At 43.9% G+C, this 23,432-nt stretch overlaps 2 protein-coding genes across 10 annotated transcripts in view; one reads left to right on the forward strand and one right to left on the reverse strand.

Annotated features, from left to right (window-relative positions):
* Nucleotides 1-23,432, forward strand: part of Fryl (FRY like transcription coactivator) — a 297,939-nt gene that overhangs the window by 51,762 nt on the left and 222,745 nt on the right. For all 9 annotated transcript variants that reach the window (XM_045130376.1, XM_045130379.1, XM_045130384.1 and 6 more), the window contains exon 3: nucleotides 21,795-21,919. The gene's annotated coding sequence lies outside the window, so the exon portion shown is untranslated. The remainder of the gene's footprint in view (nucleotides 1-21,794; nucleotides 21,920-23,432) is intronic.
* On the reverse strand, nucleotides 19,132-19,653 carry LOC123453337 (60S ribosomal protein L23a-like). The gene has a single exon (XM_045130386.1). It carries the CDS (start codon nucleotides 19,651-19,653, stop codon nucleotides 19,183-19,185), a length of 471 nt encoding a protein of 156 aa, XP_044986321.1. The 3' UTR covers nucleotides 19,132-19,182.

Here is a 23,432-nt window from a genome sequence, read left to right on the forward strand (position 1 = left end):
CATACATGCATGCGCGTGCGCACTAGAGCCTCTGCAAACCAGTGCCAAAGGTTTGTGCCCCGCTTTGCTTCTGCCCTTGCACGGGTGGCCTGGGAATTGCGCCCAGGCCAGGCTCTGCAAGTAAGCACCTTTAACTGCTGAGCCAGTGACCCAGCCCCCAAGTGCATAGTGGTTTTGAATGCAAGCTAATTAGCTTTAGTAGATCTCAGTTTTCTTAATCGTGAAATATGAGGAAATTAAATGATTTGTGAGGTTTTTTAAAATAATGATTTTACATAATGCCTTATGACTTTAATGAACAAATTGACAAAAGTTTTGATTTTTTTTTTTGGAGGATATCTTTCTTCCCTATCCTATCTGATAAAACAGTTTTGGTCTGTTTTTATTAAATTGTAGGGTAGGAGTAAGTTGCCTACTGTTAGTTTTTTTTTTCCTTAATACTTCTATTTTGAAGGTTTTCTTTAATTTCTCTCTTTCTGCATTCTTTTTTTTTTGAGGTAGAGTCTCACTCTGGTTCAGGCTGGCATGGAATTAACTCTGTCATCTTAGGGTGGCCTTGAACTCAGGGCAATCCTCCTACCTCTGCCTCCCGAGTGCTGGGATTAAAGGCGTGCGCCACCACGCCTGGCTTCTTTCTGCATTCTTTAAAAAATATATGTATTTATTTACTTAGAGAGAGAGAGAGGTTGACTGAGAATTTGGACATGCCAGGGCTGCTCACCACTGCAAATGAACTCCACATGCATGTGCCACCTGGTGCATCTGGCTTATGTGCGTCCTGGGGACTAAACCTGGGTCATAAGGCTTTCCAAGGAAGCACTTTTAGTCATGGAGCCATCTCTCCAGCCCCTTTCTGCATTCTTATCTTTCCCTTTCACTGACCTCCAGGACTTTCCTTCTTCTGCCTCCCGTATTGTTTCTGCCCACCTTTATACTGTAGTGTTACCAGTTTTCATGTTTCTTTGGTCTCTCTTAGTACTTTCTCAGTATCACTGTATCTTCTTAGATTAATCATTCCAGTCCTGAGACCCTTTAAAAATACCAAGAGCAGAGAATGTAGTTCAGCGGGAGTGTGCTTGCCTGGCGTGCATGAGACCATAGATTTAGTCCCCAATACTATAATGGAGGCAGGTGGTCATGTATGTAGTCACGGGGTGGCCTTGAACTCATTGGCAATCCTCCTTCCTCTGCCTCCTGGGTGTGATTAAAGGCGGAAGCCATCAAACCCGGCTTCCCTCCTCCCCCCAGTTTCCTCGCCTAAGCTAAGTTTTTAAAAAAAATTTATTTATTTTTATTTATTCATTTAAGAGTGACAGAGAGAGAAAGAGGCGGATATATATATAGAGAGAGAATGGGCGCGCCAGGGCCTCCAGCAACTGCAAACGAACTCCAGACGCGTGCGCCCCCTTGTGCATCTGGCTAACGTGGGTCCTGGAGAATCGAGCCTCGAACCAGGGTCCTTAGGCTTCACAGGCAAGCGTTTAACCGCTAAGCCACCTCTCCAGCCCTGATGAAATGGAAAGTCTGTAAAGCCAAAGAAATTCAGGTAGCTCCTGGATGGGCAGGTTGATGAGGGTTAGAATACGAGTTGTCAGAGTGAAGTGTGGCAGTCACAGTGGGAATTATGCCAGTAGTAATGAGCGAGCGTGGACAGACCCGAAGGGGCGGGAAACGTGACTCAGCTCCTTACTCTGCTCTCTTCAAACCTCTTCCTTTCCCATTTTAGACCTACATGAGAATTATAGCTTCAAGTTCAATCACAACACTAACCCAGAAGCCTGGGCTATTAAAAGCTAGCTTTGGGGTTTTTTGGTAATAACCACTTCGGTACCATTTTGGAATGGTCTGCTAGACTCTTGTCCCAGGAGAGGTTAAGTGGGACGGTGTCAGTGCAGGAGTGAGTCACACCACACCACCCGTTCCTTAGTTAAAGACCCTAAGTCACATTCCGTGTTTATGTGCCTCCCTGTTGAAAGCAGTGGTAGACGCACAGTAGGCGCTTTCTGTGCTCCTCTGTTCCTGGAGTCCAGTTTCTAGAAAGCTTGGAGCTGTGTCACATTCTGCATAGACGATGCTGATCTGAATAAACAGCTTGTGATCCTGTACGTGTTTGTAGAGGGGAACTGTTAGCCGCCGTCAGTCGTTCCCAGCACAGGACTTTCTTTCATCAATGTGGGGAGGAGGTAGTAGCAAGATAACCACTCTGGGGGTTCAGCCGGAAGTGTTGCATAACTCCAGGTACATGATAGCACCTCAGCTCTGGGGATAGTCACACTGGGAATTGTGCCACTGAGGCTTACCAGGAAATAGCTCTGATTATTGAACCTGGCTGTCACTTAAAAGGCTCTTTAAGAACTCACTCATGGGCCGGAGAGATGGCTTAGTGGTTAAGGCACTTGCCTGGGAAGCCTAAGGGCCCAGGTTTCATTCTCCAGGTCCCATGTAAGCCAGATGCGTCTGAAGTTCATTTGCAATGGCTGGAGGCCCTGGGGTGCTCATTCTCTCTCTTTCTCCCCCTTTGCCTCAAAGAAAAATAAATTTCAACTGGACATGGTGGTGGTGCATGCCTTTAATTCCAACCATTGGGAGGCAGAGGTAGGAGGATCACCGTGAGTTCAAGGCCACCCTGAGACTCCATAGTGAATTCCAGGTCAGCCTGGGCTAAAGTGAAACCCTACCTATAACCCACCCCCCCAAAAAAATTTTTTTTAATTAAAAAAATAAAAGAATCTACCTTGTTCTCTGCTGTCCAAAGGGAAGCAAGAAGCCACTGGAATCACAGATTGTCCCTCAGCTGTCATCCCGGGGTCAGGGCTGTGAGGCCACTTCTCCAGTGAAGTTTATCCTTTCCCACTCACACTGAAGCCCGTCTCTTTGATTATGACCCCATAGCTCAAATGTGCTTAATAACTTCTCTCAAAGCACCTAGAACCCACTGCACGTGCCTGTCCTTGAGCATGCGTGCTTGAAGGTAGCAGATGTGTCTGAGAGCCAAGCCCACGCCAGCCTTGAGCAAAGGCTACCTGGAATGAGAACCCTCCACAGCACCCCATCATTTCCATTCTTCTCTGCCATGCAAAGTCCCTTTATTCCTTGAGGTTCTCTGTGAAGTTTAAAAACATTTTTAAATTTATTTGTTCACCCTACACATGTGCATAGGCCCACTAGGGCTTCTTACTGCTGTAAGTGAACACCAGAGGCTTGGAACATGTTTTTCTATCTAGTGTCCTTGGGTGGATGGGGAATTGAACCCAGGCTGTCATGCTCAGTGGTTAAAGGCACTTACTTGCAAAGCCTTACAGTTTGGGTTTGATTCCCCAAAACCCATATAAAACCATATGTACAGAGTGGTGCATTTGTCTGGACTTTGTTTGTAGTGGCAACAGGCCCTGGCGAGCCTATACTCTCCCCTTAAACCAACAAGCAGGGCTGGAGGAGATGGCTTAGCAGTTAAGCGCTTGCCTGTGAAGCCTGAGGACCCTGGTTCAAGGCTCGATTCCCCAGGACCCACGTTAGCCAGATACACAAGGGGGCGCACACATCTGGAGTTCGATTGCAGTGGCTGGAAGCCCTGGCGCGTCCATTCTCTCCCTCTCTCTCTATTTGCCTCTTTCTCTGTCTGTCGCTCTCAAATAAATAAATAAAAATAAACAAAAAGGGCTGGAGAGATGGCTTAGCGGTTAAGCGCTTGCCTGTGAAGCCTAAGGACCCCGGTTCGAGGCTCGGTTCCCCAGGTCCCACGTTAGCCAGATGCACAAGGGGGCGCACGCGTCTGGAGTTCGTTTGCAGTGGCTGGAAGCCCTGGCGCGCCCATTCTCTCTCTCCCCCTCTATCTGTCTTTCTCTCTGTGTCTGTTGCTCTCAAATAAATAAATTAAAAAAAAAATAAATAAAAAATAAACAAAAAAATTAAAAAAAACCCAACAAGCAAACGAACAAATAAACTAAAATTCTCTATAGATATTTGTTAGCTTTCCTCTACTTCAATTAAACCATAATAATTTATTGAAAATTACAGTATGTAGCAATAACCCTGATGTGACTGAATTCTTTGTTTTCTTTTTGAAAATCTAGCACATTGGTACTGGGGAATTGAACCTGGGTTATGAGGCTTTGTATACAAATGCATTAACTGCTAGACTGTCTCTTCAATGTTAAGTACTTTTTTTTTTTTTTTTAATCCTCGAGATAAGTTCTCACTGTAGCCCTGGCTGACCTGGAATTCACTATGTAGTCTCAGGATGGCCTTGATGTCACAGCGATCCTCTTACCTCTGCGGCCTCCCAAAGGCTGGGATTCCCGAAGGCATGCACCACTACACCTAGCCATTTTTTTTTTTTGGTTTATTTTTATTTATTTATTTTAGAGCGTCAGACAGAGAAAGAGACAGAGAGAGAGAATGGGTGTGCCAGGGCCTCCAGCCACTGCAAACGAACTCCAGATACGTGCACCCCCTTGTGCATCTGGCTAACATGGGTCCTGGGGAATCGAGCCTCAAACCGGGGTCCTTAGGCTTCCCAGGCAAGCACTTAACTGCTAAGCCATCTCTCCAGTCCACACCTGGCCACTTTAAATATATATAATTTTTTATTGTGAGGAGTTTGAGAAACACTTTAATCCTTCCACATTCCTCTCTTGCTTTCAATCTGGGGAACCCTATTGCTCCCTTGTCCCTAGAAATGCTACTTAGAAATGCTCTTGCCATCATGGCCTGCCTTTTCTACAGGAAAATCAGGCATTTTTCCCCAGTGCATCCTAATAAAAGATGTGCAGTGAGCTAGGTTTATTTTTTGTTTGTTTGTTTTAATTCTCCTTTTATTATGACAGACTTACTCACATGCCTCTAGGTACAACTAAAACATTTTGGTATCGCAAAACTGTTAATCTGTGAGTATTGTTTGTGTCATGCCTAATTTGGTACCAAGATGTGACTTAGGCACCAAGAGACTTTGGGTCATTTAACAGTGCTTCATAATAAAATGACTTATCAAATATGCATGTGGGCTGATACAGAGGCCTAATTGTATTCTTGCCATGCACAATCTAAATACTAACACTGTTTGGAGAGTCTGCGCGGTATGCCAAAGCCAGGGTCTGGACAAACGCATTGTGGCGCGTTTCTGTCTCGGAGTGACAGGTGAGTATCATGGAGCCTCTCAGTTCTGGACTCATTTACTTCCTTTTCATTTTGGCTTTAGTAGTTTCCATCTTGTTCTTAGTTGTTTTTTTTTTTTAATTTAATTTATTAGTTTTCTTTTCAGTAAATACAGGCAGTTTGGTACCATTATTTAGGCTCATCTGTGATCTACCCCCTCCCAATGGACCCTCCTTGTTGATGTAAATGGGTCGTGCATTGTGGAGTTAGTGCACAGTATGATAAATGTCTCTGCAAATCAGGACCCAACATGTGGCTCTGACATTCTTTCCGCCCCCTCTTCTGCAAAATTTCCCTGAGCCATGTTGGGTTCATTTTTGGTCTGCTTCAGTGCTGAGGTGTTGGGGATCTCTGGGGCTCTGGCTCTCTGATTTGGTAGGAGTTGATTTTTCTCTGCGTTGATCTCCTTCCCCTTTGTGCTGGTATCCGGTTCACAGGAAAAGAGCACCCTTGCTTATTTCGCCAGTTGTCCTTAGTTTCAGTCGGGCCCCTTTTGAGGTATGTTGGGGCAGCGCTCTCCTTAGGATCTGCATCTACCTTTTTTTTCCCTTGTTGTCTGTAGTGCAGCTAGGCGGTCGCCATCTTGACCGGAAGTCGCCTTGTTCTTAGTTTTTCTCATCACGGAATTATTGCCCTTCTAAGATGGGGGTGGAAGCTAAACTGTAATTGTTTCATAAAAGCTATTTTAGGGGCTGGTGTAAGTGGTTCAGGCACTTGCCTGTGAAGCCTAAGGACCCAGGTTCAATTCCTCAATACCCACGTAAGCCACATGCACAGGGGCTGCATGTGTCTGGAGTTCTTTTGCAGTGGCTGGAGGCCCTGGTGTGCCTATTCTCTCTCCCTCTCTCAAATAAATAAATAAAATTCAAAAAGAGAATTTCTAAAAAACAAAGTTACTTTAATCATAATGTCTACTTTTAAAGATTTAAAAAAATATATTTGAGAGAGAGGGAGCAAGACAGAGAGAGACAGATACAGAATGGGCACATCAGGGCCTCCAGCCACTGTAAACGAACTCCAGATGCGTGCACCACCTTATGCACCTGGCTTACGTGGGTACTGGGGAATTGAACCTCGAACCAGGGTCCTTGGGCTTCACATGCAAGTGCTTAAACACTAAGCCATCTCTCCAGCACAAGACTCCCATTTTTTTTAACTGATAAAGTAGACTGTCTTAAGAATCCTTTTCAAGAGTTAGCAGAAGTTTTTACACAATAAAATTTAGTTGAGCCAGATATAGTGGTGCACACCTTTAATCCTAGCACTTGGGAGGCAGAGGTAGAAGGAGCGCCAAGAGTTTGAGGCCACCCCGAGACTACATAGTGAATTCCACATCAGCCTGAGTTAGAGTGAGCTCTTACTTGAAAATCCCCCCCCCAAAAAAATTGAGTGGAGAGATGGCAGCCGTTAATAAAGCCAGATCTACCAAGTAGCTCATATATCTTAAGTTCGTTTGCAGTGGCAAGTGTCCCTGGCACTCCCATGCTTTCTTTATCTCTCAAATAAATAAAAATGTTTTAAAATATTGAGTCAAGGCTGCTAGAGTGATATAAGGGAAAAGTGAGGTCTTGTTTTTTTTTTTTTTGTTTGTTTGTTTTGAGGAAGTCTAACAGACTGGCCTTTTTTTTTTTTTTTTTTTTTTTGGAGAGAGTGAGAGAGATAGAAAGAGAATTAACGTGCCAGGGCCTCCAGCCACTGCAATCGAACTCCAGATGTGTGTGCCACCTTGTGTGCATGTGTGACCTTGTGCACTTGTCACCTGTGTGTCTGGCTTATATGCAATATGGGGAGTCGAACATGGATCCTTAGGCTTCGCAGGCAAGTGTCTTAACCGCTAAGCCATCTCTCCAACCCCAAAACAAGATCTTTAAATGAAATAAAATACAAGCAGTTATACTAAAAAAATAAGACATATATTACAACAGCAGTGCCATCTAACAGCTTTTAAAGGACCCAGTAAGAAAAGGGAGAAATCTGCATTTTTGTGCAGCTATTATTTGTTGAAATCCTGACAGGTGAGTCTGGGGCAAAATACCAAACACATTTCACATATTAGGGATAGTGGTTCTGTTTGAAGACTCTTACTTTTAAATATATATATATTTATTTATTTGAGAGAAAGAGAGAGAGAATGGGTGCACCAGGGCCTCCAGCCACTGCAAACAAACTCCAGACGCATGCGCCCCCTGTGCGTCTGGCTTACGTGGGTCCTGGGGAATCAAACCGGGGTTCTTAGGCTTCGCAGACAAGCGTCTTAACTGCTAAGCCATCTCCCCAGCCCTGAAGACCCTTTCTTGAAGTAAAAATCAAAGTTGTGTGAAAAGCCTGTCAGTGAAAATGCTCACTGTCATATCAGGTAGAGCAGTGAAGAACTGACCCTAAGGCTTAGTGTTAGTGTAACAATGAAGCGAAGGTAGAGAGTACAAGGTTTGGAACCACTAGACATGCTGTGGTGCAGTAATCTTGGAATTGTATCAGATGTGTAATTGTATTGAAAAAAGAAACAAAATTAACCCAGATATGACCATGAAGTAGTAGTGCCAATCTGTAGGTGTTAGAATATTTGATTTTCATGATAGGGTCTCACTCTAGTCCAGGCTGGCCTACAATTCACTATGTAGTCCGAGGCTGGTCTTGAACTCGCAGTGACCCTCCTACCTCATTGACCCCCCCACCCCCCGTGCTGGGATTAAATGTGTGCACGACCATTCAACAGTATTAGAATTTTGACACATTTTTATTCATTAGTTTCTTGGGAAATGATTGCCAAGTTTATTGTTTAGCAGCATAAATGATGTAAGTTGATGTATCATCACATTCATCGAGTTTGTATATTATATGTCAGATACTGTTTAAGTGCATTTTATCTTTTACATTTAATTCTCACAAAAGTCCCGAGAGATTGTGTCACTTTTTAAAAAAAGTTTTATTTATTTATTTATTTTTGTTTTTTTTTAAGGAAGGGTCTCACTCTAGCTCATACTGACCTGGAATTCACTATGGAGTCTCAGGGTGGCCTCAAACTCATGGCGATCCTCCTACCTCTGTCTCCCAGGTGCTGGGATTAAAAGCGTGCACCACCATGCCCTTCACTAAAGTTTTACTTTTTTTATTAGAGTTGGAGACAGAGAGAATGGGCGCTCCAGGGTCTCCAGCCACTGCAAACAAACTCCAGACGCATGCGCTGCCTTGTGCATCTGGCTTACATGGGTACTGAGGAATCAAATCAGGGTCCTTAGGCTTTGCAGGCATGTGTCTTAACTGCTGAGCCATCTCTCTAGCCCTGTAGGAGGTAGGAGGATTGTCGGGAGTTTGAGGCCTCCCTGAGACTACATAGTCAATTCCAAGTCAGCCTGAGCCATAATGAGACAAAAATATATATATAAAGTACATGGTGAATGTTAGAACACATTAGTTAAAAATATGTATGATTATTTTTAATTTGATAACACTTCATTTTAGGAAACTATCAATACCCCCTCCCCAAACAGTCCTTCATATCCTTTTTTTTTTTATTAAATTTATGTTATTTATTTAGAAAGAGAGAGAGAATGGGTGCACCAGGGCCTCCAGTCAGTGCAAACAAACTCCAGACACATGTGCCATAATGTGCATCTGGCTTACATGGGACCTGGAGAATCAAACCTGGGTGCTTAGGCTTTGCAGGCATGCGCCCTAACTGCTGAGCCATCCCTCCAGCCTTGTATCTGTTCTTTTAGCTTCTACGATATTCTGTCATCCTTAGGAGTAAGCAGTATGGTGGATGTTGGAAATTCGAACCACTGTTCCTGATATTCTTTCTTGAATTAGCACTGAGAAATGGCGTGATTGGAGGAAAGATCATGCACCTATTCAAAGCTTTTTGATATAAATTGTGAGATTTGCAGGGGTGACAAGTTTTTTCTTAAATTTAGAGAAGTTGTTTGCAGGCAATAAATTTGGGGGAGAAATAGGTCATGTAAATCTTCCATGGAAAACGTCCTTTCATAGTTTCCCCCATGGAAGACAGGCTTCTCTAAGCCTGCTGGAGGCAATAAACAGAAAGACAAACTTGGGAGATGAAACTGGACCATTTGCTATATGTCTTTGAGCAGCTATTTGGTTTTTCCTATCTACTATTTTTTTCTTTTTTTTTATGATGTAAAGTCTCAGTCTGTCCCAGGCTGCCTGGAGTTCACTATGTCATCTCAGGGTGGCCTGGAACTGAATCCTACCTCTGCCTCCAGAGTGCTGGGATTAAAGGTGTGCACCACCACACTCGGCTTCTAATTTAAATTTTGAACTAGCTGGAGAACTCTTTCATTGCCAAGTGTTCTGTAAAAGCATTTGAAAACATGTTCGTGAAGCTTACATGAATTTTCTGTGATGTTTTATCACATTGGACTCTGGGATCATAATTATATAGACAATTTCCATTGTATAATTTTGTTCAGGCTATAGACACAGAAGGCATACACATTGATCAGAGTCTTTTTTGTTTTTGTTTTTCAAGGTAGGGTCTCACTCTAGCTCAGGCTGACCTGGAATTCACTATGTAGCCTCAGGGTGGTCTCGAACTCATGGTGATCCTCCTACCTCTGCCTCCCAAGTGCTGGGATTAAAGGCGTGCGCCACCACGCCTGGCTTGATTAGAGATTTTGATGACCCTCAAATGTTGTAGCTCTGCCATTCTTAAATAAAAGATGATTTTTTTCCCCCTGAATTAGATCACATGTTCTCTCTCTCAGTGACAAGCAAGAACTGAAGCAGTTTGGTTAATTAATTGACAGTTTTTGTGGAGTGCCTAAGGCTTTACTGTGTGTTTCTTTCTTCCGTTTCTTCTATAATCTCTGCAGGAGACTGCTGAGAAGATTTTAGTTGTAGGCTTTGGTGAGAAAGGGGACATTTGTCCTTCAGGAGCCTGGAGAATCATTGGTAAAATCAGAAAGAAAGCTTCCATATGAAGTCGTGGAAGAGGTGAGGATTGGAGTACTTGGGAAAGCCCAATAAATAAAATGTAAACTGATAGGCTAGAAATGTGTGGTAGCTATGAGTCAAACAGACAGAAAAACACTCCATTGAAATTTGGAGGTAGAAAATTCTTACAGTGTCTTATGAATAGCAAACTTGTGAAAACACTAATGGCAGTGATAGAATGAATGTACACGGAGGATTTTTATTTGTGGTTTTTACTCTGTACTTAATGTTTGGATCAGGGAGGCTCTTAACTCCGCTGAGCTAGGTAAGTGTTTTATAGAATGGTCCTCATTAGGTTTATATTTGCAAAGTAATAACTTCAAGGAAGTTCAAATTCTTCAGTAGAATGTAATCGTCCTGGTCTAGGGGGTTTTCTTTCTTTCTTTTTTTTGGTGGGGGGAGGAGGTTTGAGCTAGGGTTTCACTCTAGCTCAGGCTGACCTGGAATTTACTACGTAGTCTCAGGGTGGCCTCGAACTCATGGCGATCCTCCTACCTCTGCCTCCTGAGTGCTGAGATTAAAGGCATATGCAACCATGCCCAGCTCGCTTTTTGTTTCTTTTATTCATTTTTTTTGTTCTGGATCTCCAATAACTATTTGTTGGATGTATGATTTCTATCATTTTATGAGGGTTATTGGTGAAGCTGGGGATTTTGTTGGTTTTTTCGAGGTAGGGTCTCACTGTAACCCAGGCTGACATGGCCCCCACTCTCTAAGTCCCGGATTGCCTCAAAATCATCATCCCACCACAGCACAGCCGCCTTATTGTTGGGGTTAAAAGCCTGTGTCACCATATCTCGCTTCATCTATGGATTTAAAAAAAGTAATTATTTATTTGAGAGAGAAAAATAAAGGAGGAGAGAGAGAATAGCTTCACCGGATCTCATGCTGCTTCGAATAGACTTGAGACACACGCGCCACTTTGTGCATCTAGTTTTACTTGAGTGCTGGGGAATTGAACTCAGGCTTTGCACCTGTAACTGCTTAGCCATCTCTCCAGACCAGTAACTGTATTTCTACAAATTGGGGATAGTAGAACAGTATAGATTTGGGGGGCTAAAGTTATATCCATATTGCTATGTCTACCAGGCTACTTTAAAATTCACCTCTTTTGGGGGGGGTATTTAAGTGTAGGTGTGTATGTGGAGAACATTTTTTTTTTATTTCAAATTTTTTCTTTTTTTTTTTTTTTTGGTTTTTCGAGGTAGGGTCTCACTCTGGTCCAGGCTGACCTGGAATTAACTCTGTCATCTCAGGGTGACCTTGAACTCATAGCAATCCTCCTACCTCTGCCTCCCGAGTGCTGGGATTAAAGGCGTGCGCCACCACGCCCGGCTCTTATTTCAAATTTTTATTAACAACTTCCATGATTATAAAAAATATCCCATGGTAATACCCTCCTTCCCCCCACTTTCCCCTTTGAAACTCCATTCTCCACCATATCCCCTCCCCATCTCAATCAGTCTCTCTTTTATTTTGATGTCATGATCTTTTCCTCCTCTTATGAAGGTCTTGTGTAGGTAGTGTCAGGTGCTGTGAGGTCATGGATATCCAGGCCATTTTGTGTCTGGGGGGAGCATGTTGTAAGGAGTCCTACCCTTCCTTTGGCTCTTAAGTGGAGAACATTTTTATATGATACTTTTTTGGTTGAATCCCATTGTTTTCTTGTGCTAGTATATAACTACAGTGGTGAAACTGTGCTAAAAATACATGTTTATTCATCAATACCTAAAGAAAATGTAGCCTGGCATGGTGGTGGTACACGCCTTTAGTCCCAGCGCTTGGGAGGCAGAGGTGGGATGGTCATGGTGACTTCCAGGTCACCCTGAGACTGCATAGCGAATTCCACGTCAGGCCTGGGCTAGAGAGAGACTCTGCCGTGAGCCCCGCCCCCCCTTAAAAATGTGTACACTGGTGTGACTTGATTCAGTAATAAAACCTTTGGGAAAAAGAGCTTCTCAACGTTGTGAATGGAAAATTCACTGACTGCTCGTCTTAGATCACATGCTAAGACAACCACTGCTCTTCTGTCTAGAAACGTAAAATCAACAAAATGTTGACAGCTTCACCTGCAGAGAACATTGCTTTATCAGCAAGAGTTAGAAGTTTCTTTCTTAGTGAAGTGCAGTGATTTGTGCATCAGTATCATTATTCAGCATTTTCAGCAGGTCTTGTAATATAATCTATATTACATTAGTCAGCATAGTATGTTTCCACAGGCCTTAAAATTGGAATTTGGGAAGAGGTGAAAAGATTTCTATTCTAGAAAAGATTAAAATATAAGTCCACTTTAAAAATTATAAAAGTCAAAGCATTTCTAAAAGTGAGGATCAATAATTAAAGTATGATACAACCTATTGATTTGATGAGTCATTAATTTTCTTTGGCAATTAAATGGATGGCCATAAGTTTTTGACCTTAACAGTTTCTGACCTATCAGACTTACAGGATATATATATTTCCTGTCCACCCTTGATTATTTGTGAGGAGATTCTTCATGTTTTACACAGTCAATGAATTAAACAAATGACTGTCGCTTATGAGTTCCACAGTTGCATTGGGGACCAGAAACAAGAGCTGTAACAAGCAGTTCTCTTAAGTGAATCGAGAACCCCCTCGAAGGTTTCAGAGCATTGACATTATTTTTTAAAAGTTTACTTCAAAAAAATAAAATAAAAGGGCTGGAGAGATGGCTTAGTGGCTAAAGCACTTGCCTGCAAAGCCTAAGGACCCACATTTGACTCACCAGATCCCAGGTAAGCCAGACACACAAGGTGATGCATGCACAAGGTGGCGCACGCATCTGGAGTTCAATTGCAGTGGCTGGAGGCCCTGGCACACCAGTTCTCCTTCTCTTTCAAAAAAACAATTTAATATTTATTTATTTATTTGACAGAGAGAGAGAGAGAGAGAGAGAGAGAGAGAGAGAGAGAGAGAATGGGGGTGCCAGGGCCTCTAGCCACTGCAAACAAACTCCAGACACGCACCCCCTTGTGCATCTGGCTAATGTGGGTCCTGGGGAATCGAACCTTGGTCCTTTGGCTTTGCAGGCAAATGCCTTAACCGCTAAGCCATCCCTCCAGCTGTCAAAATTTTTTTTATACTTGTGTGTGTGTGTTTGTGCGCGCGTGCGTGCGTGCGCGTGCACCAGGCTCTCTTGCCACTGCAAATGAATGCTTGTCTGCTGTGTGGTTTTATATGGGTGGTCAAGGAACTGAATCCAGGCCGATAGGCTTTGCAAGCAAGTACCTTTAACCATTAGGCTTTGCAAGCAAGACCTTTAACCATTGAACTATTCCCCCAGCCCCTCATTTTTTTTTTTTTACATCTTCATTTTATGAGGCCTTGTGGGATTCCTAAAGTAGTTTTTTTTTTTTTTTTTTTGAGGTAGGGTCTTGCTCTAAACCAGGCTAACCTGGATGTCTCAGCCTGGCCTTGAACTCACAGCAACCCTCCTACCTCCCTTTCAGTGTTAGGATTAAAAACGTGAGCTAGCGCACCTGGCTCCTGAAGCAATTTTACTGGAAGAGCAGGAATTGGCCCTCATAGATTCCAGGTCTTGCATAGTTTTCTCTCTTTAGTGGAACTATGATGCATTTCTAGGTCACCACACATTTGGATATTTAAGTATAAGTGAAATGCATTTTGAAGTTAAATTTAGAGTTTCAAGTTGGAATCTTTGAAGTAATTTATCCTACTCATTTTTTCCATCCTGCTAGGTAGTTCTGCTATACACCTTATATTATGTTAGTATTCGTAACAACTTTTACCTAAAAGCTTGGTGAGCAAAGGCTAAATCCTTCATGAAGTAGACCTTTTCTTAATTACAAAATGATTAGGTTGAGCTTCTTAAAATTAGTGAGTCCAGGGCTGGAGAGATGGCTTAGTGGTCGTAGCAGATGGCTTCAGGGTCGCTGAGATGAGCCCAGACCAGGCACAGTGATGGAAGAAGGGATTTATTGAAGCTTACAGATCCACAATGGCAGAAGAAGCTGGCCTGCCTTCACAGGTCCAAGCAGAGAGAGAGAGAAGCACAAGCCTAAAGGTCAAAAGCCATAGCATACTTCAGGAACTCCAGCTAGACACACTTTGCATATCTTTAGATTGAAATCCACCACACCTTAAGATCCACCCAGTGACACTGCCTCCAGCTAGGTGGCTGCAGATGCCAACTACAAACTAATAAAACACTAAATATACTGGGGCTATTTATTCAAACTACCACAGTGGTTAAGGCACTTGCCTGCAAAGCCTAACAACCCAAGTTCGACAATACCCACATAAAGCCAGATGCACATGGTGGTGCATGTATTTGGAGTTTGTTTGCAGTGTGGCTGGAGGCCCTGGTGCACCCATTTGTTATCTCTCTGTTTGCTGGGTGTGGAGCACACACATTTAATCCCATCATTTGGGAGGCAAAGGTAGGAGGATCTCTTTGAATTTGAGGGCAGCCTGAGAATATATAGTGAATCCAGATCAGCCTGGGTTAGAGCGAGATGCTACTAAAATAAATAACTAAAACAAAATAAAAATTGTGATTCCAAATCTGCCCTGTATCAAACACATAACTTCCTGGTTTTCTTCCTCATATTTTGATGTATTCCAACCGTATAAATGTGGGGAATAACACAGGGAACACCACTGAGATTTGTTCACAGTTCGTTCACTTTTAACTATTATTTTCTACCTTAATACATATCATAGACACGTGTCAAATACCTCCTGAAATGAAGAAAACTCTGGGGCTGGAGAGATGGCTCAGCAGTCAAGGCATTTGCCTGCAATGCCTAAAGGGTTTATTTGCAGTGGCCAGAGGTCCTGGTGGCTCTCTCTCTCTCTCTCCCCTTGTAAATAAATAAACAAGTACTTTTTTTTTTTTTTTAAAGAAAACTCTGGACATTTCTGTTGCAATTACTCTAAAAATTCTTTTCAAAAAGAATATGAAGTTTAATTTATCATCTAAACATCCTTCTCCTTCCTGGACTGAAGTGATGCAAGGCTCTGCCTAGAGACGTCATTGGCCCCGCATCCTCCCTGCTTAAAGCTGGGCCTCCGTCTTCTTTCCTGCCCGATGACGAGTCTAGAATATTATTCCCACTACAGTTGAGAAGTCTCACCCTTCAAACCTTTTGTCAGTTGGCTCTTTACAGAATTCTCTTTACTGTTGTCAAATGCCTGTGACCTTCTTGTCTATTTGACCTTCAATCACAGCACTTGGGAGGCAGAGGTAGGATTACTGTGAGCTCAAGGCCACCCTGAGACTACGTAGTGAATTCCGGGTCAGCCTGGCCTAGAGCGAGACCCTACCTTGAAAAACCAATAAATAGATAAATAAGTAAACAATTCAGAATCGCAGCGTTGAACACATGCACGGCCTGGCTGCGCACGGTTGATCTTTCTCTGACCCCCGCTGTCCTCCACGTAGTGTTGTGAAAGTCATCCTAAAAACTACTGTGCTTGGAGGCGGTGAGATATCTTAGTGGCTAAGCGCAAGGAAGGGCCTGAGTTTGATGTCCAGTCCCCATGTAAAAATGCCAAGTGTGGGGCTGGAGGGATGGCTTAGTGATTAAGGCACTTGCCTGCAAAGCCTAATGACCAGGGGTCGATTCCCCAGCACCTACGTAAAGCTGGATGAAGTGGCTAGAGGCACTGGCACACCCATTCTCATTCATTCTCTCTCTCCCCCCTTGCAAATAAATAAATAAACAAACAAACAAACTTATAAAAGCACCAAGTGTGGTAGTGTGTACCTGTGATCCCCGTGCGAGGGAGATGGATCGTGGAGGATGGATACGGAGGCTCCCTGGAAAGCTAGGTTAGCCTGATTGGTGAGCTGTAGACCAGTGAGAGACCATGTTTCAAAGGAGGTGGCTGGTGTTTCTGACGTTGCCACCTGGGGTTGTTCCCCGGACTTCACGTGCACATCTGTACGCACACATGCACATGCTAAGAACATTACCCTTCTTACAGATGTGTTGTTCTCCAAATAAGGTCAGTGAAAGGAAAACAGATCCCATGTGCAATAATTGGCAGGGAGATAAAGAAATGTTGGTCAGCATGTAAAAACCAGTCCTGTTGCATGTGATTATAACTCGTTAAAAAGTTGAGACTAGGGTTGAGAGATGGCTTAGCAGTTAAGGCACTTGCCTGTGAAGCCTAAGGACCCAGGTTTTACTCTCCAGATCCCAGGTAAGCCAGACACACAAGGTGACACAAGTGTGCAAGGCTGCACCTGCATCTGGAGTTTGGTTGCAGTGGCTGGAGGCCCTGGTGTGCCAGTTCTCTCTCCCTCATTAAAAAAAAAAAAATACAGGGCTGGAGAGATGGCTGAGCGGTTAAGCGCTTGCCTGTGAAGCCTAAGGACCCCGGTTCAAGGCTCGGTTCCCCAGGTCCCACGTTAGCCAGATGCACAAGGGGCGCACGCGTCTGGAGTTCGTTTGCAGAGGCTGGAAGCCCTGGCGCGCCCATTCTCTCTCTCTCCCTCTATCTGTCTTTCTCTCTGTGTCTGTCGCTCTCAAATAAATAAAATAAAATAAAAAAACCAAAAAACAGTTGAGACTACAAGAGCTGTAGGTCTGATGATGAGGTTATGGAAAACTTCTAGACAGATGCCAGGAATTCTTTCAGGGGTACAGCTAGCTCTGGGATTGTGCGGTCACAAGAAGATCCACATCAAAAAAAGAGGAACCCTTCTACACTGCTGGTGGGAATGCAGTCTGGTCCAGCCATTGTGGAAATCAGTGTGGAGGTTCCTAAAACAGCTAAAGATTGATCTACCATATGACCCAACTATAGCACTCCTGGGCATATATCCGAAGGACTCATCTCATTTCCTTAGAAGTACGTGCTCAACCATGTTTATTGCTGCTCAATTTATAATAGCTGGGAAATGGAACCAGCCTAGATGTCCCTCAACTGATGAGTGGATAATGAAGATGTGGCACATTTATACTATGGAGTTCTACTCAGCGGTAAAGGAAAATGAAGTTGTGAAATTTGCATAAAAATGGATGGATCGGGAAAGGATTATACTAAGTGAGGTAACCCAGGCCCAGAAAGCCAAGCGCCACATGTTCTCCCTCATATGTGGATCCTAGCTACAGATGATTGGGCTTCTGCGTGAGAACGAAAATACTTAGTAGCAGAGGCCAGTAAGTTAAAAAGGAGACATAAAGGGAAGAGAAAGGAAGGGAGGAGGGTACTGAATAGGTTGACATTGTATATATGTAAGTACAATGATTGTGATGGGGAGGTAATATGATGGAGAATGGAATTTCAAAGGAGAAAGTGTGGGGGGGAGGGAGGGAATTGACATGGGATATTTTTTTATAACCATGGAAAATGCTAATAAAAAATTAAAAAAAAAAAAAAAGAAGAAGATCCACATCAAGTATAAGATTAGGGGCTGGAGCAGTTAAGGGACTCACCTGCGAAGCCACACTACCTGGGCTCGATCTCCCCGTGCCCGCATAAAGCCAGACGCACCAAGAGGCACATGTGTTTGGAGTTCATTTGCAGCTGCTGGATGCCCTGGCATGCCCATTCCTTCTACCTGTATCTCTTCTCTCTCTCTCTTTCTCTGCTTGCAAATATTTGTAAACATCTTTAACAAGTATAGGATTGGAAGGTGCTACATCCCAACAGATTCAAGAGTGGAGCGATATGAAAAGCTGCTGATGGTGGTCGGAGGCATTCCCGCTGGACGCATTACAGCGTTCCATTAGCTGGGTTCAATTCCAGCACTAATTAGTTTTGTGGCATGTCCCCCAAAATAAGATGAAACATAGTTAAAATCTCATTAAATACTGTCCCTGGAAGCCATGACATGTTATTTATCACATGAGATTTAATTTCTTTGAGTGAGAAAAGATTTCCATGAACCTAAAACAAGTAAAGCCCTAGGAGTTTTTGCAGAATTGGGGGTATCATGTTGTTAATAGACTAAAAAAAAAATGTGTCGAAATGGTAGCAATTGTGACTTGAGGGTGAGTATGAGTGAGCCAGTGTTATTCAGGGCTTTCAAGATTTGGCTTTTGTCATGACTTAGTCGACTGTACCTCAGTAAAAGGAACATTTTTGTATCTTGACTATAGGAATATCTGTTTTTGGGTATGAATGTGCTGTGCATGTGTGTCTGCATGTTCATGTGTGTATGACCACACATGTGTGCACATGCATGTGGAGGCCAGAGATGGACACCAGGTATCAACCTCAGTTTTGCTCCATTTTTTAAAAATTTAATTCTGTTATTTGTGAGCACATGTTCGTGTGTGAGCGTGGACACATACATGCTGCGGTGTACATGTGGAAGTCAGTGGACACCTTTCAGGTCAGTTCTTGCCTTCCCACCTCATCTGAAGCAGGATTCCTGGCTCTGGACCTTCCTTCTGTTCCTTGATGTACTTGTTGTGAACTCCGGGTTCATTGGCAAGTGCTTTAACCGCAGTCGTCTCCCGGGTCCCTCATGTTTAATGCTTTGCAGTAGGGTCCCTTGCTGAATGTAGAGCTCACTGATTTAGCTGCACTCACTGTCCACGGAGCTGCAGGGCCCTGTTTCTGCCTCCCTAGTGTTTGGTTACAGGTGTGTGTCACAATGCCTGACATGTTACATGGGTTCTGGGGCTCTGAACTGGGGTACACATGCCTGCATGGCTGGGCTTGCCCACAGAAACCATCTCCATAGCCCAGGAATTTCAAATGAAAAGTTTTTAAAAATATATATTTTTTAGTTATTTATTTATGAGAAAGAGGGAGAGAGAGAGAGAAAGAGAGAGAGAGAATGGGTACATCATGGCCTCCAGCTACTACAAACAAACTCCAGATTCATGCATCCCCTTGTGCAGCTGGCTTATGTGGGTCCTGGAGAGTTGAACTGGTATCCTTTGGCTTTGTAGGCACATGCCTTAACGGTTAAGCCATCTCTCCAGCCCTCAAATGAAAAGTTTTTAAGTATGATGTTATTGCTTCAGAGTTTGGCTTTTCTTTATAAAATATTTTTATTTTATTTATTTATTATTATTTTTTTTATAGTGAAAAAAAAGGTGTATTTAGAATTAACCAGCTGGATCCAGTTTAGATGATCCCAATTTTATTGGCAACATCCAAAGCATCATAATCGGGAGCCAGCCGAACATAGGCCTTCTTCTCTCCATCAGGCCTGATCAGGGTGTTGACTTTGGCCACATCAATGTCATAGAGTTTCTTCACAGCCTGTTTGATCTGATGCTTGTTAGCCTTAACGTCCACAATGAACACTAGGGTGTTGTTGTCTTCTATCTTCTTCATGGCCGACTCAGTGGTCAGGGGGAACTTGATGATGGCATAGTGGTCAAGCTTGTTTCTCCTGGGGGCGCTCTTCCGAGGGTATTTAGGCTGCCTCCAGAGGTGCAATGTCTTGGGTCGCCGAAAGGTGGGTGACGTGCGGATCTTTTTCTTTTTGTGGCTGTGGATGCCTTTCAGCACGGCCTTCTTGGCTTTCAGGGCCTTTGCTTTGGCTTCAGCTTTGGGAGGGGCAGGAGCTTCCTTCTTCGCTTTCGGCGCCATCTTGGCGAAAAGGCATTTTTATTTTATTTTATGTATTTATTTATTTTTATTTATTTGAGAGCGACAGACACAGAGAGAAAGACAGGTAGAGGGAGAGAGAGAGAATGGGCGCGCCAGGGCTTCCAGCCTCTGCAAACGAACTCCAGATGCGTGCGCCCCCTTGTGCATCTGGCTAATGTGGGACCTGGGGAACCGAGCCTCGAACCGGGGTCCTTAGGCTTCACAGGCAATGGCTTAACCACTAAGCCATCTCTCCAGCCCGAAAATATTTTTATTTTATTTATTTGAGAGAGAAAGAGGGGGAGAGAGATTGAGAGAGAGAAAATGGGCGTGCCAGGGCTTCCAGCTGCTCCAAACAAACTCTGGACACATGCGCCACCTTGGGCATCTGGCTTATGTGGGTCCTGGGGAATCAAACCTGGGTCCTTTTGCTTTGTCTGCAAGTGCCTTAACCACTAAGCCATCTCTCCAGCCCAGAGTTTGCCATTTCTATTGGGTTGGATATTAAATTCATTAAGAAGAAAGACAATTTGGAGAGAAATTAGCTATAGTTTGAAGTAAGTCTAATTTGAGTTTCAAAGGTAGCTTTTAGGATTTGGCCTACAAAACTATTGAAAAATGCTAAGACTTTGTAAAGCATGGAATATGTATATCTTATAAATGGCAAAACAACACTCTGGTTATGGAATCAAATCTTCAAAATTATTGTGTATATATATATTGTGGGTTCAGAGTCCATGATGTCTCAGTTATTATAATTAGATTTTGAAAAATACACATTGAAACATTATCTATGGATGGGATAAATATTTTGCCCAATAGAAACATTACCTGTATTATAGTTCTCTATTTTACTAGGTGAAACATCAGTGTATTAAATGTTCTATTGAAGCTGGGCGTGGTGGCCATGCCTTTAATCCCAGCACTCGGAAGGCAGAGGTAAGAGGATCACTGTGAGTTCAAGGCCACCCTGACCCTTCCAGGTCAGCCTGGGCTAGAGTGAGACCCCTACCTTGGGAAAAAAAAAAAACAAAAAACACCTAAATGTGCTATTGAAGAAAATTCTGGTGCATGAGTTCAGCCATCTATCTACAAAAGCATTACTTGTTACAAAGAGATGAAAAGGAGAGGGAAAACTGCATGTGGAAACAGATCTAAGAGTCCGAGTTACAATTGTCTAGATTCTGTTTTCATTAGAATTAGAATAAGTGGTGAAAAGACACCTGGAAATATGAGCAATAGTTGGTAGTTGATGGCACAGAGAAATTACTATGTTCTAGTCATTTGCTGTAGGTACCTTAAAAGTTGCTAGTTACCTTAAATACCCATCCATAATCAGCTGATGGGAGGAAAGAGTTGATTTTTGATTTATAGTCTCAAGGGGAAGCTTCCTGACCACAGGATGGAAGCACAGCATGAGCAGAGGCTGAAAGTCACTTTGGTGTTTTTGTTTTTTCGAGGTAGGGTCTCACTCTAGCTCAGGCTGACCTGGAGTTCACTATGTAGTCTCAGGGTGGCCTCGAACTTATGGCTGTCCTCCTACCTCTGACTCCGAGTACTGGGACTAAAGGTGTGCGCCACCACGCCTGGCGAAAGTCACTTCTTGATACAACAGGTGAAAATCTGTAGCAAGAGAACGTGCTGAGCTGTGGCACAGGGCCGCTGGCTGTCATGTCTCCCAGCCTTTCCCAGCATCGCTCCTCCCACGAGGCTCCCCCTCCCAAATTGCCACCAGCTGGGGACCAAGCATTCACAGCACGAGTTTAAGGGGGACACCTGATCAAACCACCAAAGAATTAAAGGAATCGGCTTATGTTAAACAAGCCTTAGAGAAGCTTCTACTGAATTATGTACGGATGGAATGCTTGGATGTCTGGCATTTAATTAAAATAACTCAAAGCGGTGGAATATGAAGAAATGAACGGAACATGGTTGCAGTACTGGGAAATAATGGGGGGGGGCATGATACCATTCTCTATAATTTTACATCTGTTTCAAAGTTTCCATAGCGACACACCATGACTGGAAAAGAACAGCAGCGCTGGGCAGGTGGTGCCTGGTCAGGGTAGATGGGAGTTGACGTGAACAAGTACTTACTACAAACATCCCTGATGGCAAATACTGTATTTTGTTTCCTTCAGAGAAGAAGCCATTTTTTTCCAGTCTGGATGACGAACCTCTGAATGCTTCATTCTCCAAAGTGCTCACGAGCCGCACGGGATTACATGGTCCAAGTCGCCGCCCCGGAAGCAGTCTGAGTGACACGGTAAGGTTACAGGAATACTCTAAGGTGAAAGTGTGACCAGGGCCTCAAAAGATTTTTTTTTTTAAATATTTTTTGTTCATTTATTTATTTATTTATTTGAGAGTGACAGACACAGAGAGAAAGACAGATAGAGGGAGAGAGAGAGAATGGGCGCGCCAGGGCTTCCAGCCTCTGCAAACGAACTCCAGACGCGTGCGCCCCCTTGTGCATCTGGCTAACGTGGGACCTGGGGAACCGAGCCTCGAACCGGGGTCCTTAGGCTTCACAGGCAAGCGCTTAGCCGCTAAGCCATCTCTCCAGCCCTTGTTTTGTTTTTTGAGGTAGGGTTTCACTCTGTCCCATGCTAACCTGGAATTCACTATGGAGTCTCAGGCTGGCCTCGAACTCATGGTGATCCTCCTACCTCTGCCTCCCGAGTGCTGGGATTAAAGGTGTGCGCCACCACGCACGACCTTCAAAAGATTTTTAAATGCCATGTGTTCGCTTATCCAGCCCGGTTGCAGTTCCTGGACCCGTTCCCATTACGCTCGGCGTCGTGTTGGCCGTGTTTCTCTCTCTACAGTGAAATACCTGATGTAATTAACTTATTAGAGGGAAAGGTTTATTTTGGCTCAGTTTTGGAAGTGTTCCAGTCTGGGAATGACTGGCTTATTGTTTTGGGCTTGTGGCCAGGAAGCAAAAGAGAGGGAAAAGGGGGCCCATGTCCCTCAGTCTCCTTCAAGGGCACCTCCCCAATGATGTAATTTCTTCCTACCAGCCTCCACCTCTTTAAGGTTCTGTCGCATCCCAAGACTAAGGCCTGGACCAGGGCTTCGATACACTATTGCGCACGTTCATGATGGGAATATCAGCTAGTTCAAAGTCATGATACTGACATGCTTTGAAATACCAACTCGTAGCCAGGTTCTACGGCCTTTCGCCTCAGATTCAGTGTAATGGTTGCCTTCTTGCTGATGGGACAAAACACTGACACAAAGTAGCTTATGGGGAGAAAGGGTTTGTTTTGGCTGGCAGTTTGGAGGGAAGTTTCATCATGGCAGAGCAGGCATCTGGGCTGTCCCATTTTGTCACAGTAGCAGGAAGTGGTCTCAGTGAGCGAGCTAGCCCTGAACACCCAGTGAGTGGGACAGGTAGGCCTCAGGGTCCGCTTTTTATGACACACCTCCTCCAGCAAGGCTCTACCTCCCAAAGGCCCCACAACATTCCCAAATTGCCACCACCTAGGGACAAAGTATTCACAACACATACATCTACAGGGGACACTTGACTCAGACCCACCCCAGTTAGGAATGGGTCCAGGTTTGCCATCGATATGCCCCTCCCTCTGCTCTGTGTCTCTCGGGTTCTGGGGAGGATGATGGTAAACACAGTCGAGCCCCCAGGATGTTTATTTGAGGTCCACGCTTACAAAGGGCGTGTGGGATCGGAAAGAGATGGGGCCGAGGAACCGGATTTGCAGTACAGGCCCAGCCAAGCTGTGGACAACCCTACAGTGAAGACTGCAGCTCGGCAG

The sequence above is a fragment of the Jaculus jaculus genome, chromosome 11 (genome assembly GCF_020740685.1).
Source record: "Jaculus jaculus isolate mJacJac1 chromosome 11, mJacJac1.mat.Y.cur, whole genome shotgun sequence".
Taxonomy (NCBI): Eukaryota; Metazoa; Chordata; class Mammalia; order Rodentia; family Dipodidae; genus Jaculus; species Jaculus jaculus.

Excerpts from the sequence above, each read along its gene's own strand:
- LOC123453337 (XM_045130386.1), bottom strand. The coding sequence starts at position 19,653 with ATGGCGCCGAAAGCGAAGAAGGAAGCTCCTGCCCCTCCCAAAGCTGAA.